The following is a 12076-nucleotide window of genomic DNA, read 5'->3' on the forward strand; positions in this document are numbered from 1 at the left end:
GTGGGTGCACTTGTTTACTGGGACTGGGGAGGAGGTGGCCGAGGAAAAAGACGTCCACTCACCTCCCCGGTTCCAGCGGCAGGTCCCGCATCGCGGCGCTCCGGTGCCCGGTTCCTGGTCGCTTCCGGGTGTCTGACGTGGGCCCGAGACGTGACGTCTCAGGTCCACTCAGTGAAGGAGGCGGGATCTGAGTGGACTTGAAACGGATCCCGCCTCCTTCACTGAGTGAACTGGGAACTGGGCACCAGAGCGTCGCGATGCGGGACCCGCCGCTGGAACCGGGGAGGTGAGTGGACGTCTTTTTCCTCGGCCACCTCCTCCCTGGTCCAAGTAAAAAAGTGCACCCACACTGGAGTACCCCTTTAAGGCTTTTCTATACCAGAACAAAGGGGTCAGGCAGTGATTTTCCATCAGGTCTGACCCCTATCACCACCGTCATCATCTGACGATAGACGGCAGGTCCGGAGGACTAAAGTATAAGGTGTACGTGACCCTAAATGTAATTGTAGCCCTGTCAGAGAAGTGCCGTGCCTGCACCCCCCTCCCCCAAACCTAAGTCTTCACTAGATAAAGCAACGACGTCCCATGGTCACCTGCTTGTAAACTCCACATTCTGCTAAACAGAGAAAACGGTTTATAAATAATTGGACCTTTTCTATATTACACATTGTTCCTCTGATCCTTCTACCTGGGACGTTGCAGAGAACGTTCCCATCGTCTATAACTGCAATAACGTGGAGTCAGGACGTTAGTGATGGGGAAATGTTCATAACAGCTGATGGCTATTAATCCATTAGAGTGAGGGAGGGGTGACGGGGGCCCACGATGGGGCCATGCGGTCATGTGCGGAGACGTCGTACTGGGCGTCTTCTATGTCCGTGCTCCCCCCCTCATATAGAGGAGACCCCAGAGAGGGCGACGGAACAATCTGATTGTACGGTGCGTAGTGAGCGGAGGAGCTTCTTATATACTGAGATCCCAGACCGCTGGCAATGCCGCCGGCTTGTGTAAGTGATCCGATGGCGCTGTTACTGACCGACCACAGACTCGGATACTGGCTGCAAGAGAAGAAGAAGCATATATTACTAGGCTGCACAATGAGGGCTCCGGCCGCGGTCACACTGCGTTTCTGCAATCCGTTTTCCATTTTCCGTTTTCCTTTTTTTTTTTTCTTTTTAAACAGCTGCATTTCTGTCCATCCATTTCGATCTGTTTTTCCATTGTCTTCCATTACACAAAAACTTGGTCAAAGTCAATGGAAAAGCGGATCCAAAGGGATCACACACAATTTCATCCATATTTTACATCTATTTTTTTCACCAGTTTTTTTTTTTGCATAAAACGGATGGAAAAGAAAAGTGGACGACAAAAACTCATCGTAATCCCGGCCTGAGGTCAATTGAACATATACACTTTATTTTTTGGATGCCAAAACAAATGCAGTAGTGTGCAATCTGTATGGTTTTTCCATTGGCTTCCATTATAAAAAAAAAAAAAAAAAAGGGGCAAAACTGATGGATTTTTTTCTTTTTTTTTTGCTTACACAAAAAATGTGGTCGACCATTGTACCGATGTACATTAAAAGTGACCAGACTGCAAAAACGCATTATGAACCCAGGTAAAAACGCTGCCCATGACAGAACAATCCATTTTATGTTTCCTTACTGGGGACAGCAGACTCGTACAGCACAGCAGGGACAGAGCGTACGGCATGGCAGCTTCCGGCCACCAGGGGGAGCTCACCACAGCACACTCGTACAGCACAGCAGGGACAGCGTATGGCATTGCAGCTTCCAGCCACCAGGGGGAGCTCACCACAGCACACTCGTACAGCACAGCAGGGACAGCGTATGGCATTGCAGCTTCCAGCCACCAGGGGGAGCTCACCATAGCACACTTGTACAGCACAGCAGGGACAGAGCATACAGTATGGCACCTTCCAGCCACCAGAGGGAGCTCACCATAGCACACTGGTACAGCACAGCAGGGACAGAGCATACAGTATTGCACCTTCCAGCCACCAGAGGGAGCTCACCATAGCACACTTGTACAGCACAGCAGGGACAGAGCATACAGTATGGCACCTTCCAGCCACCAGGGGGAGCTCACCATAGCACACTGGTACAGCACAGCAGGGACAGTGCAGGGTATGGCAGGCTAAAAATGATCACAGCTGCTGGTGTTCTTTTCGGCGGGCATGCTTCCAAGAAAAAACTTTGCTAGGTTTTATGTTTGGGTGAGAACTTATAGAACTTATAGCAATTCAGAAAAAAACTTTTGGGGAAACGGTGTATGAATACATACCAGGAACTAGAGGAAGTGCCGTTTGTATGGTTTAGTGATAACATCCCATTGTGCGTTTGCATCTGTAAGCTGGGCCAGTGCTCATTGGACTGAAATACGGGAAGACACGCCGAGGAATTCTCTGTGAAACTCGCTGTAGGAAAATGGTGTTTAAGAAGAATTTAGAAGGCGCTCGGTAACAAGGCGGTAACATGCAGGTCAGCTTATTGTTAGTTCTGATGACAACTAATGGTGAATAACTCCACGAGGGACATTTCGGTGACAGGGTGTCAATGAGGCGGGGCCTAGAGCATCCCTAGGCCCCGCCTCATTGACACCCAGCCGCCAAAATAAAAGTTGTTTTTACAACAGGCAGACCCCGGGACTGGACATCAAACAGTACCCTCAGCATGGGGGGGGGCTCTCCAGATTGGCTTTGAACCCCTCCCATTCCCCGCTCCTTGACATAATAAAACTGTTCCCTTATGTGGCCGTAAGCCGCTGCTCTAACTTCCTATCACCTCATTTTCATTTCTACAATTCAGAGAATATTTATCTATTTCACCAATACTGAAGCAGTGACTTACGTGGAGAGTTGTTCCTGTGGGTGTACGGGCTGCTATAGGGGGACGCCCGGTGGTTTCTCAGTGTGGTGTATCTTTCACAGCCATGAGATGAAGGAAGGGGCAGCGAGGCTCCAAACTGAGAATGGTGATTGGTGGACGTGCAGAGCGAACTGGACCCCGGAATCAGCCAGCTGCCCACTGGAAGACACAGCAAACACAAAATGATATCACCGCATTGCTATTAAAGGGACACTCTAGACAAAAATGTTTTCTTTCAAATCAACTGGTGCCAGAAAGTTATATAGATTTGTAATTTACTTCTGTCTACCAATACTTATCAGCTGCTGTATGTCCTGCAGGAAGTGGTGTATTCTCTCCAGTCTGACACAGTGCTCTCTGCTGCCACCTCTGTCCATGTCAGGAACTGTCCAGAGCAGCAGCAAATCCCCATAGAAAACCTCTCCTGCTCTGGACAGTTCCTGACATGGACAGAGGTGGCAGCAGAGAGCACTGTGTCAGACTGGAGAGAATACACCACTTCCTGCAGGACATACAGCAGCTGATAAGTACTATTAGATTGGAGATTTTTAAATATAAGTAAATTACAAATCTCTTGCTCTTTCTTACACCAGTTGATTTATAAGAAAAATATAATGGCTGGAGTACCCCTTTAAACGATTACAGATCAGGTAAATACAGAAATAAGAGGGTTGCTGCAGAAATTTATGCAACTAAAAACCAATGATTTAAAATAAGGTAACGGAAATGTAAAAGTGAAAATGTAGAAAGGACAACAGGAAAGCTGCACTGTGTGAATTCAGCCACATGGAGCCGTTTCTATATCCGACATGGCTGACAGTGTGCACTGTTATTGCGGATGACACTTACATTGCGTATATCCAGATTGCTGGTTGTTTTCTGCTTCATCGATGAAGTTTTTGTGGTCACTCCTGTCAATCCCAAGCAAAAGGCTGGATTAATTTTTTTAATCTATTACATTTAAATTCACATATTAACTACTTAAAGGGGTACTCTGGCAAAAAATATTTTTTCTTTCAAATCAACCAGTTTAAGAAATTTATATGTATTTTTAATTTACTTCTACTTGAAAATCTCCAGTCTTCCAGTACTTATCAGCTGCTGTATGTCCTGCAGGAAGTGGTGTATTCTCTCCAGTCTGACACAGTGCTCTCTGCTGCCACCTCTGTCCATGTCAGGAACTGTCCAGAGCAGCAGCAAATCCCCATAGAAAACATCTCCTGCTCTTGACAGTTCCTGACATGGACAGAGGTGGCAGCAGAGAGCACTGTGTCAGACTGGAGAGAATACATCACCTCCTGCAGGACATACAGCAGCTGATAGGTACTGGAGGACTGGAAATTTTTTAATAGAAGTAAACTACATATCTGTATAACTTTCTTAAACTATTTGATGTGAAAGGAAAAAAATCACTGGATTATTCATTTAAGTGTCTCTCTTATCATAAACTGCCCTCCACCCTCTTTTCTTTTTCTTCTGTATGTTCTATCTTATGTTCTCTCAATTTTTCTCAAACTCTCAATAATCTACAATAGTCATTAGCTGCACCAGTTAATTTGAAAGAAAAAAAAAATCACCGGAGTACCCCTTTAAGGCACCTCAGTAAAGTTCAAAATAGATTTATTTAGACACTAAGGAGGAGATTTATCAGACATGGTGTAAAGTGAGACTGGCTCAGCCGCCCCCGGCAACCAATCAGATTCCACCTCTCATTTTCCAAAAAGTCTGTGAGGAATGAGAGATGGAATCTGATTGGTTGCCGGGGGCGGCTGAGCCAGCGTCACTTTACACCATGTCTGATAAATCTCCCGCTAAATCTGCACACTACAATGTGACATTTTGAGAAGGTTTATATTAATGTGACTTTTAGGAGGTCTTTGTGGAGCGTAATACACATGGAGCGTAACACACAGGGAGCGTAACACACATGGAGCGTAGCACACATGGAGCGTAGCACACATGGAGCGTAGCACACATGGAGCGTAACACACATGGAGCGTAACACACATGGAGCGTAACACACATGGAGCGTAACACACATGGAGCGTAACACACATGGAGCGTAACACACACATGGAGCGTAGCACACATGGAGCGTAGCACACATGGAGCGTAGCACACATGGAGCGTAACACACATGGAGCGTAGCACACATGGAGCGTAACACATGGAGCGTAGCACACATGGAGCGTAGCACACATGGAGCGTAACACACATGGAGCGTAACACACATGGAGCGTAACACACATGGAGCGTAACACACACATGGAGCGTAACACACACATGGAGCGTAACACACATGGAGCGTAACACACATGGAGCGTAACACACATGGAGCGTAACACACATGGAGCGTAACACACGGAGCGTAACAGACGGAGCGTAACACACAGAGCGTAACACACATGGAGCGTAACACACATGGAGCGTAACACACATGGAGCGTAACACACACATGGAGCGTAACACACATGGAGCGTAACACACATGGAGCGTAACACACAGGGAGCGTAACACACACATGGAGCGTAACACACATGGAGCGTAACACACATGGAGCGTAACACACATGGAGCGTAACACACATGGAGCGTAACACACACATGGAGCGTAACACACATGGAGCGTAACACATGGAGCGTAGCACACATGGAGCGTAGCACACATGGAGCGTAACACACATGGAGCGTAACACACATGGAGCGTAACACACATGGAGCGTAGCACACATGGAGCGTAACACACACATGGAGCGTAACACACATGGAGCGTAACACACATGGAGCGTAACACAAGGGGAAGATTGGTGACTCTTTATATTCAGTCCATAGACCCAAATCCAACAGGGAATATAGGAGATTAGTGAGACACGGCCGCTAGATGTGCAATTGGGTCACCGATCTGTTATTTCTTTCCATATATTTCTCCCTTCTGTAGCCCGACCGGTGGTGGGAATAGGAGGGATTAGTGCAGGCATTGTCCCCGTGTGGAGTAACCCCTGTGGGTGGGGATCCTGCCGTCAGGAGCATCTGTCCCCTTATGCTCGGGCTGAACCTCCTCTCCCTCTTTTTATGGGCGCCTCCTCCTCTCCCTCCTTTTATGGGCGCCTCCTCCTCTCCCTCCTTTTATGGGCGCCTCCTCCTCTCCCTCCTTTTATGGGCGCCTCCTCCTCTCCCTCCTTTTATGGGCGCCTCCTCCTCTCCCTCCTTTTATGAGCGCCTCCTCCTCTCCCTCCTTTTATGGGCGCCTCCTCCTCTCCCTTCTTTTATGGGCGCCTCCTCCTCTCCCTCCTTTTATGGGCGCCTCCTCCTCTCCCTCCTTTTATGGGCGCCTCCTCCTCTCCCTCCTTTTATGGGCACCTCCTCCTCTCCCTCCTTTTATGGGCGCCTCCTCCTCTCCCTTCTTTTATGGGAGCCTCCTCCTCTCCCTTCTTCAATCTACAATAGTCATTAGCTGCACCAGTTAATTTGAAAGAAAAAAAAAATCACCGGAGTACCCCTTTAAGGCACCTCAGTAAAGTTCAAAATAGATTTATTTAGACACTAAGGAGGAGATTTATCAGACATGGTGTAAAGTGAGACTGGCTCAGCCGCCCCCGGCAACCAATCAGATTCCACCTCTCATTTTCCAAAAGTCTGTGAGGAATGAGAGATGGAATCTGATTGGTTGCCGGGGGCGGCTGAGCCAGCGTCACTTTACACCATGTCTGATAAATCTCCCGCTAAATCTGCACACTACAATGTGACATTTTGAGAAGGTTTATATTAATGTGACTTTTAGGAGGTCTTTGTGGAGCGTAACACACATGGAGCGTAACACACAGGGAGCGTAACACACATGGAGCGTAGCACACATGGAGCGTAGCACACATGGAGCGTAGCACACATGGAGCGTAACACACATGGAGCGTAACACACATGGAGCGTAACACACATGGAGCGTAACACACATGGAGCGTAACACACATGGAGCGTAACACACATGGAGCGTAACACACATGGAGCGTAGCACACATGGAGCGTAGCACACATGGAGCGTAGCACACATGGAGCGTAACACACATGGAGCGTAGCACACATGGAGCGTAACACACACATGGAGCGTAGCACACATGGAGCGTAGCACACATGGAGCGTAGCACACATGGAGCGTAACACACATGGAGCGTAACACACATGGAGCGTAACACACATGGAGCGTAGCACACATGGAGCGTAACACATGGAGCGTAGCACACATGGAGCGTAGCACACATGGAGCGTAACACACATGGAGCGTAACACACATGGAGCGTAACACACATGGAGCGTAACACACACATGGAGCGTAACACACACATGGAGCGTAACACACATGGAGCGTAACACACATGGAGCGTAACACACATGGAGCGTAACACACATGGAGCGTAACACACGGAGCGTAACAGACGGAGCGTAACACACAGAGCGTAACACACATGGAGCGTAACACACATGGAGCGTAACACACACATGGAGCGTAACACACATGGAGCGTAACACACATGGAGCGTAACACACAGGGAGCGTAACACACACATGGAGCGTAACACACATGGAGCGTAACACACATGGAGCGTAACACACATGGAGCGTAACACACACATGGAGCGTAACACACATGGAGCGTAACACACATGGAGCGTAACACACATGGAGCGTAACACACATGGAGCGTAGCACACATGGAGCGTAACACATGGAGCGTAGCACACATGGAGCGTAGCACACATGGAGCGTAACACACATGGAGCGTAACACACATGGAGCGTAACACACATGGAGCGTAGCACACATGGAGCGTAACACACACATGGAGCGTAACACACATGGAGCGTAACACACATGGAGCGTAACACAAGGGGAAGATTGGTGACTCTTTATATTCAGTCCATAGACCCAAATCCAACAGGGAATATAGGAGATTAGTGAGACACGGCCGCTAGATGTGCAATTGGGTCACCGATCTGTTATTTCTTTCCATATATTTCTCCCTTCTGTAGCCCGACCGGTGGTGGGAATAGGAGGGATTAGTGCAGGCATTGTCCCCGTGTGGAGTAACCCCTGTGGGTGGGGATCCTGCCGTCAGGAGCATCTGTCCCCTTATGCTCGGGCTGAACCTCCTCTCCCTCTTTTTATGGGCGCCTCCTCCTCTCCCTCCTTTTATGGGCGCCTCCTCCTCTCCCTCCTTTTATGGGCGCCTCCTCCTCTCCCTCCTTTTATGGGCGCCTCCTCCTCTCCCTCCTTTTATGGGCGCCTCCTCCTCTCCCTCCTTTTATGAGCGCCTCCTCCTCTCCCTCCTTTTAAGGGCGCCTCCTCCTCTCCCTTCTTTTATGGGCGCCTCCTCCTCTCCCTCCTTTTATGGGCGCCTCCTCCTCTCCCTCCTTTTATGGGCGCCTCCTCCTCTCCCTCCTTTTATGGGCACCTCCTCCTCTCCCTCCTTTTATGGGCGCCTCCTCCTCTCCCTTCTTTTATGGGAGCCTCCTCCTCTCCCTTCTTTTATGGGCACCTCCTCCTCTCCCTCCTTTTATGGGCGCCTCCTCCTCCTCTCCCTCCTTTTATGGGTGCCTCCTCCTCTCCCGCTGGCAGGGCACGCTGATCTGGGTAGATGGTGCCATTGATCACTGTGTATGTGTGGTGTCTTATGGGTTTCCTGCCATCATTGCCTGCTCTCCTGCTCGTTCTTACCATATACAATACTCTTCGGAGCTGAGTACAGCTTGTATGTCCATGCATCATCCTATATACTATATACATTGTCCATGCATCATCCTATATACTATATACATTGTCCATGCATCATCCTATATACTATATACATTGTCCATGCATCATCCTATATACTATATACATTGTCCATGCATCATCCTATATACTATATACATTGTCCATGCATCATCCTATATACTATATACATTGTCCATGCATCATCCTATATACTATATACATTGTCCATGCGTCATCCTATATACTATATACATTGTCCATGCATCATCCTATATACTATATACATTGTCCATGCATCATCCTATATGCTATATACATTGTCCATGCATCATCCTATATACTATATACATTGTCCATGCATCATTCTATATACATTGTCCATGCATCATCCTATATACTATATACATTGTCCATGCATCATTCTATATACATTGTCCATGCATCATCCTATATGCTATATACATTGTCCATGCATCATCCTATATACTATATACATTGTCCATGCATCATCCTATATGCTATATACATTGTCCATGCATCATCCTATATGCTATATACATTGTCCATGCATCATCCTATATACTATATACATTGTCCATGCATCATTCTATATACATTGTCCATGCATCATCCTATATACTATATACATTGTCCATGCATCATCCTATATACTATATACATTGTCCATGCATCATTCTATATACATTGTCCATGCATCATCCTATATACTATATACATTGTCCATGCATCATCCTATATACTATATACATTGTCCATGCATCATCCTATATGCTATATACATTGTCCATGCATCATCCTATATACTATATACATTGTCCATGCATCATCCTATATACTATATACAGCACTGGGGTTCTCTGTACAATCATTCCCATTCCAGGAGTTTACATCCATGTCTTACCTGTTGGCGGCCCCTGTTCTCCCCCCTTACTCCTGGTTTTATACACTGTATATAAATAGTCACCATTGTCACTCTTTGTTATACTTGGTAAAGACCTTTAGGGTTGAAACGTTGCATTTTCCCTGTACCTGATGATGTAAATAAACGACTTTTATCTATTCCAGTCTTTGTGGCCACACGTAGGATTGGGCGCCCTCCATCCATTACCTACAGCTGGATATTTTGGTGCCTGGTTCTTTGGTTATGCTAGATCCCTTGTTACTGGCATGTCAGAAGTTATTGATCGCATGGGTCACTGCTGAAACCCGCTGTGATCAGTAGATATAGCCGTGGGGGCGGCAGCATCCACTCCCGGACGTATCTCTGTAACGGCCAGTTCCGATCATGTAAGTCTATTCAGCTATGTGGTTGGAGTTCTTAGCCTCCCGGGCAGTAGATGGCGCTGCTGCTGCGCTCTCTCCCCAGCTTTATCTCCTGATCACATCAGGTCTCAGCAGTCTCATGACGTGTCAGAGGTCACTTTTCTTGCCAGTGACTCTCTAAGTGGTTACACGGCAGAATATTAGTCACGCACCTTTCTTTTGCATCCAGGAAAGCTTTGGCAAATGGGTTGTGCTTGATTTTAAGGGCCGTTATCTGAAAAACAAAAGAAACCTATCAGTTTCTTTCTCTGAGAACTATTGGTTAGAATATTTGCCTTGTTTTATACCTCTTAACCACAAATTCTTCAAAAAAAAAGAAAATTTATTTATTTTACAAAAAACAAAAAACAAACAAACCGCTAAACATAAATGGAGTGGGACACGCGGCGCAGACGCAGGAGCATTAACCAGCGCACAGAAATATATTGTACAAGTCCACTAGGGGAACTTAAACCGTTTTTTGTTGTTTTTTTTTTTAAGTAAAAAACGTTTTTTAAAAATTTGGATATAAAATCTTCTCCATAATAAAAAAATAAATAAATCAGCCACCGTCTCATAAAAAAGTAACAGAAAAAAACTACAGAAAAATATTTCCTCTTCTAATTAATAACATTTTTTCAGAACTATTAAAATAGAAAGTAAATGAAAAGGCGAACGCTGAGAATGGAAAGAAAAAGTGAGGGCCAGGATTTTATTTTATTTATTTATTTATTTTTTTTAGTTCCATCATATCCCACAAAAAAAAAAAAAAAAAAAGTGATTAAAAATGCAGCGTTAACCCATTATTTCTGAGCGCTGAGCGGGTAACAATCATCCGTCTGAGATGAGACGCTAATAAATCCATCGCGCACAGAAGGTGGAAAATTCTCCGGGTGAGATGTTTTCCCGGCACCTATCTGTGACTTTTCAGAGGTAGGTGAGGATTTCTGGGTGCACCTTGTAAACTCCCCCTCTGACTAATATTGGCTTCTGACATATTTTTAACCCCTTCCAGACACCGGTCATGTACACAGCGCTGCTGGGAAGCGGTCTGACACACCTCTATGGTATTGGCAAATAGCAGACATAGTCCACAACATCTGCAGCCGGAGCAGTGTGTAATATACAGCTGTAATATACATCACCACAGCCAGGATCGGAGATATCTCCAGTGGTGGCCATTCAATCTTTTAGCTCTCAACACTATAGCAGAAGAACTTAAAGGGCAACTCCAGCAAAATTGTTCTTCATTCAAATCAACTGGTGTCATAAAGTTATATAGATTTGTAATTTACTTCTATTAAAAAAATCTCCAGTCTTCCAGTACTTATCAGCTGCTGTATGTCCTGCAGAAAGTGGTGTATTCTCTCCAGTCTCTCAGTACCTATCAGCTGCTGTATGTCCTGCAGGAAGTGGTGTATTCTTTCCAGTCTCTCAGTACCTATCAGCTGCTGTATGTCCTGCAGGAAGTGGTGTATTCTCCCCAGTCTGACACAGTGCTCTCTGCTGCCACCTCTGTCCATGTCAGGAACTGTCCAGAGCAGGAGAGGTTTTCTATGGGGATTTGCTGCTGCTCTGGACAGTTCCTGACATGGACAGAGGTGGCAGCAGAGAGCACTGTGTCAGACTGGAGAGAATACACCACTTCCTGCAGGGCATACAGCAGCTGGTAAGTACTGGAAGAATGAAGATTTTTTTAATAGCAGTAAATCTAAAATTAGATTTTTTTTTTAAGTACTGGAAGAATGAATATTTTTTTAATAGAAGTAAATTACAAATCACTGGCATGTTCTGGCACCATTTGATCTGAATTATTATTTTTTTTACTGGAGTTTCCCTTTAAGAATAGCCCCATGTTATGGATACCAACACAAGTGTTAGGATCCGTTCACAAGGAGCAAAACTGTCGGAATCCCGCCACCCTCCGTGTCATAATGACAGTCTATGGGACGCTGAAGAATGAGGCTGGCGGGATTGCTCTGTGTGAATGAAGCTCTATTCACGTGCTAAGTCTTCTAGTGTGACTAAAATAGGCAATCGTGAGATTAATAAAGTGATGAGAAATAAAAAATACTAAAAAACAAGCAAAACCTTTCATGTATTATGTAAAAAACAAAA

General features: G+C 46.0%; 1 protein-coding gene across 1 annotated transcript in view; it reads right to left on the minus strand.

The window, feature by feature from the left end:
- Nucleotides 1-371: 371 nt before the first annotated feature.
- Nucleotides 372-12076, minus strand: part of LOC138794599 (T-box transcription factor T-like) — a 40253-nt gene continuing 28548 nt past the window's right edge. The window contains exons 4-8 of the mRNA XM_069973365.1: nucleotides 10132-10193; nucleotides 3738-3799; nucleotides 2871-3047; nucleotides 2305-2437; nucleotides 372-1058 (exon numbers count right to left, since the gene is read on the minus strand). Coding sequence (XP_069829466.1) covers nucleotides 794-1058; nucleotides 2305-2437; nucleotides 2871-3047; nucleotides 3738-3799; nucleotides 10132-10193 — 699 coding nt within the window. The 3' untranslated portion in view covers nucleotides 372-793. The remainder of the gene's footprint in view (nucleotides 1059-2304; nucleotides 2438-2870; nucleotides 3048-3737; nucleotides 3800-10131; nucleotides 10194-12076) is intronic.

This window comes from Dendropsophus ebraccatus, chromosome 6 (genome assembly GCF_027789765.1).
Source record: "Dendropsophus ebraccatus isolate aDenEbr1 chromosome 6, aDenEbr1.pat, whole genome shotgun sequence".
NCBI lineage: Eukaryota > Metazoa > Chordata > Amphibia > Anura > Hylidae > Dendropsophus > Dendropsophus ebraccatus.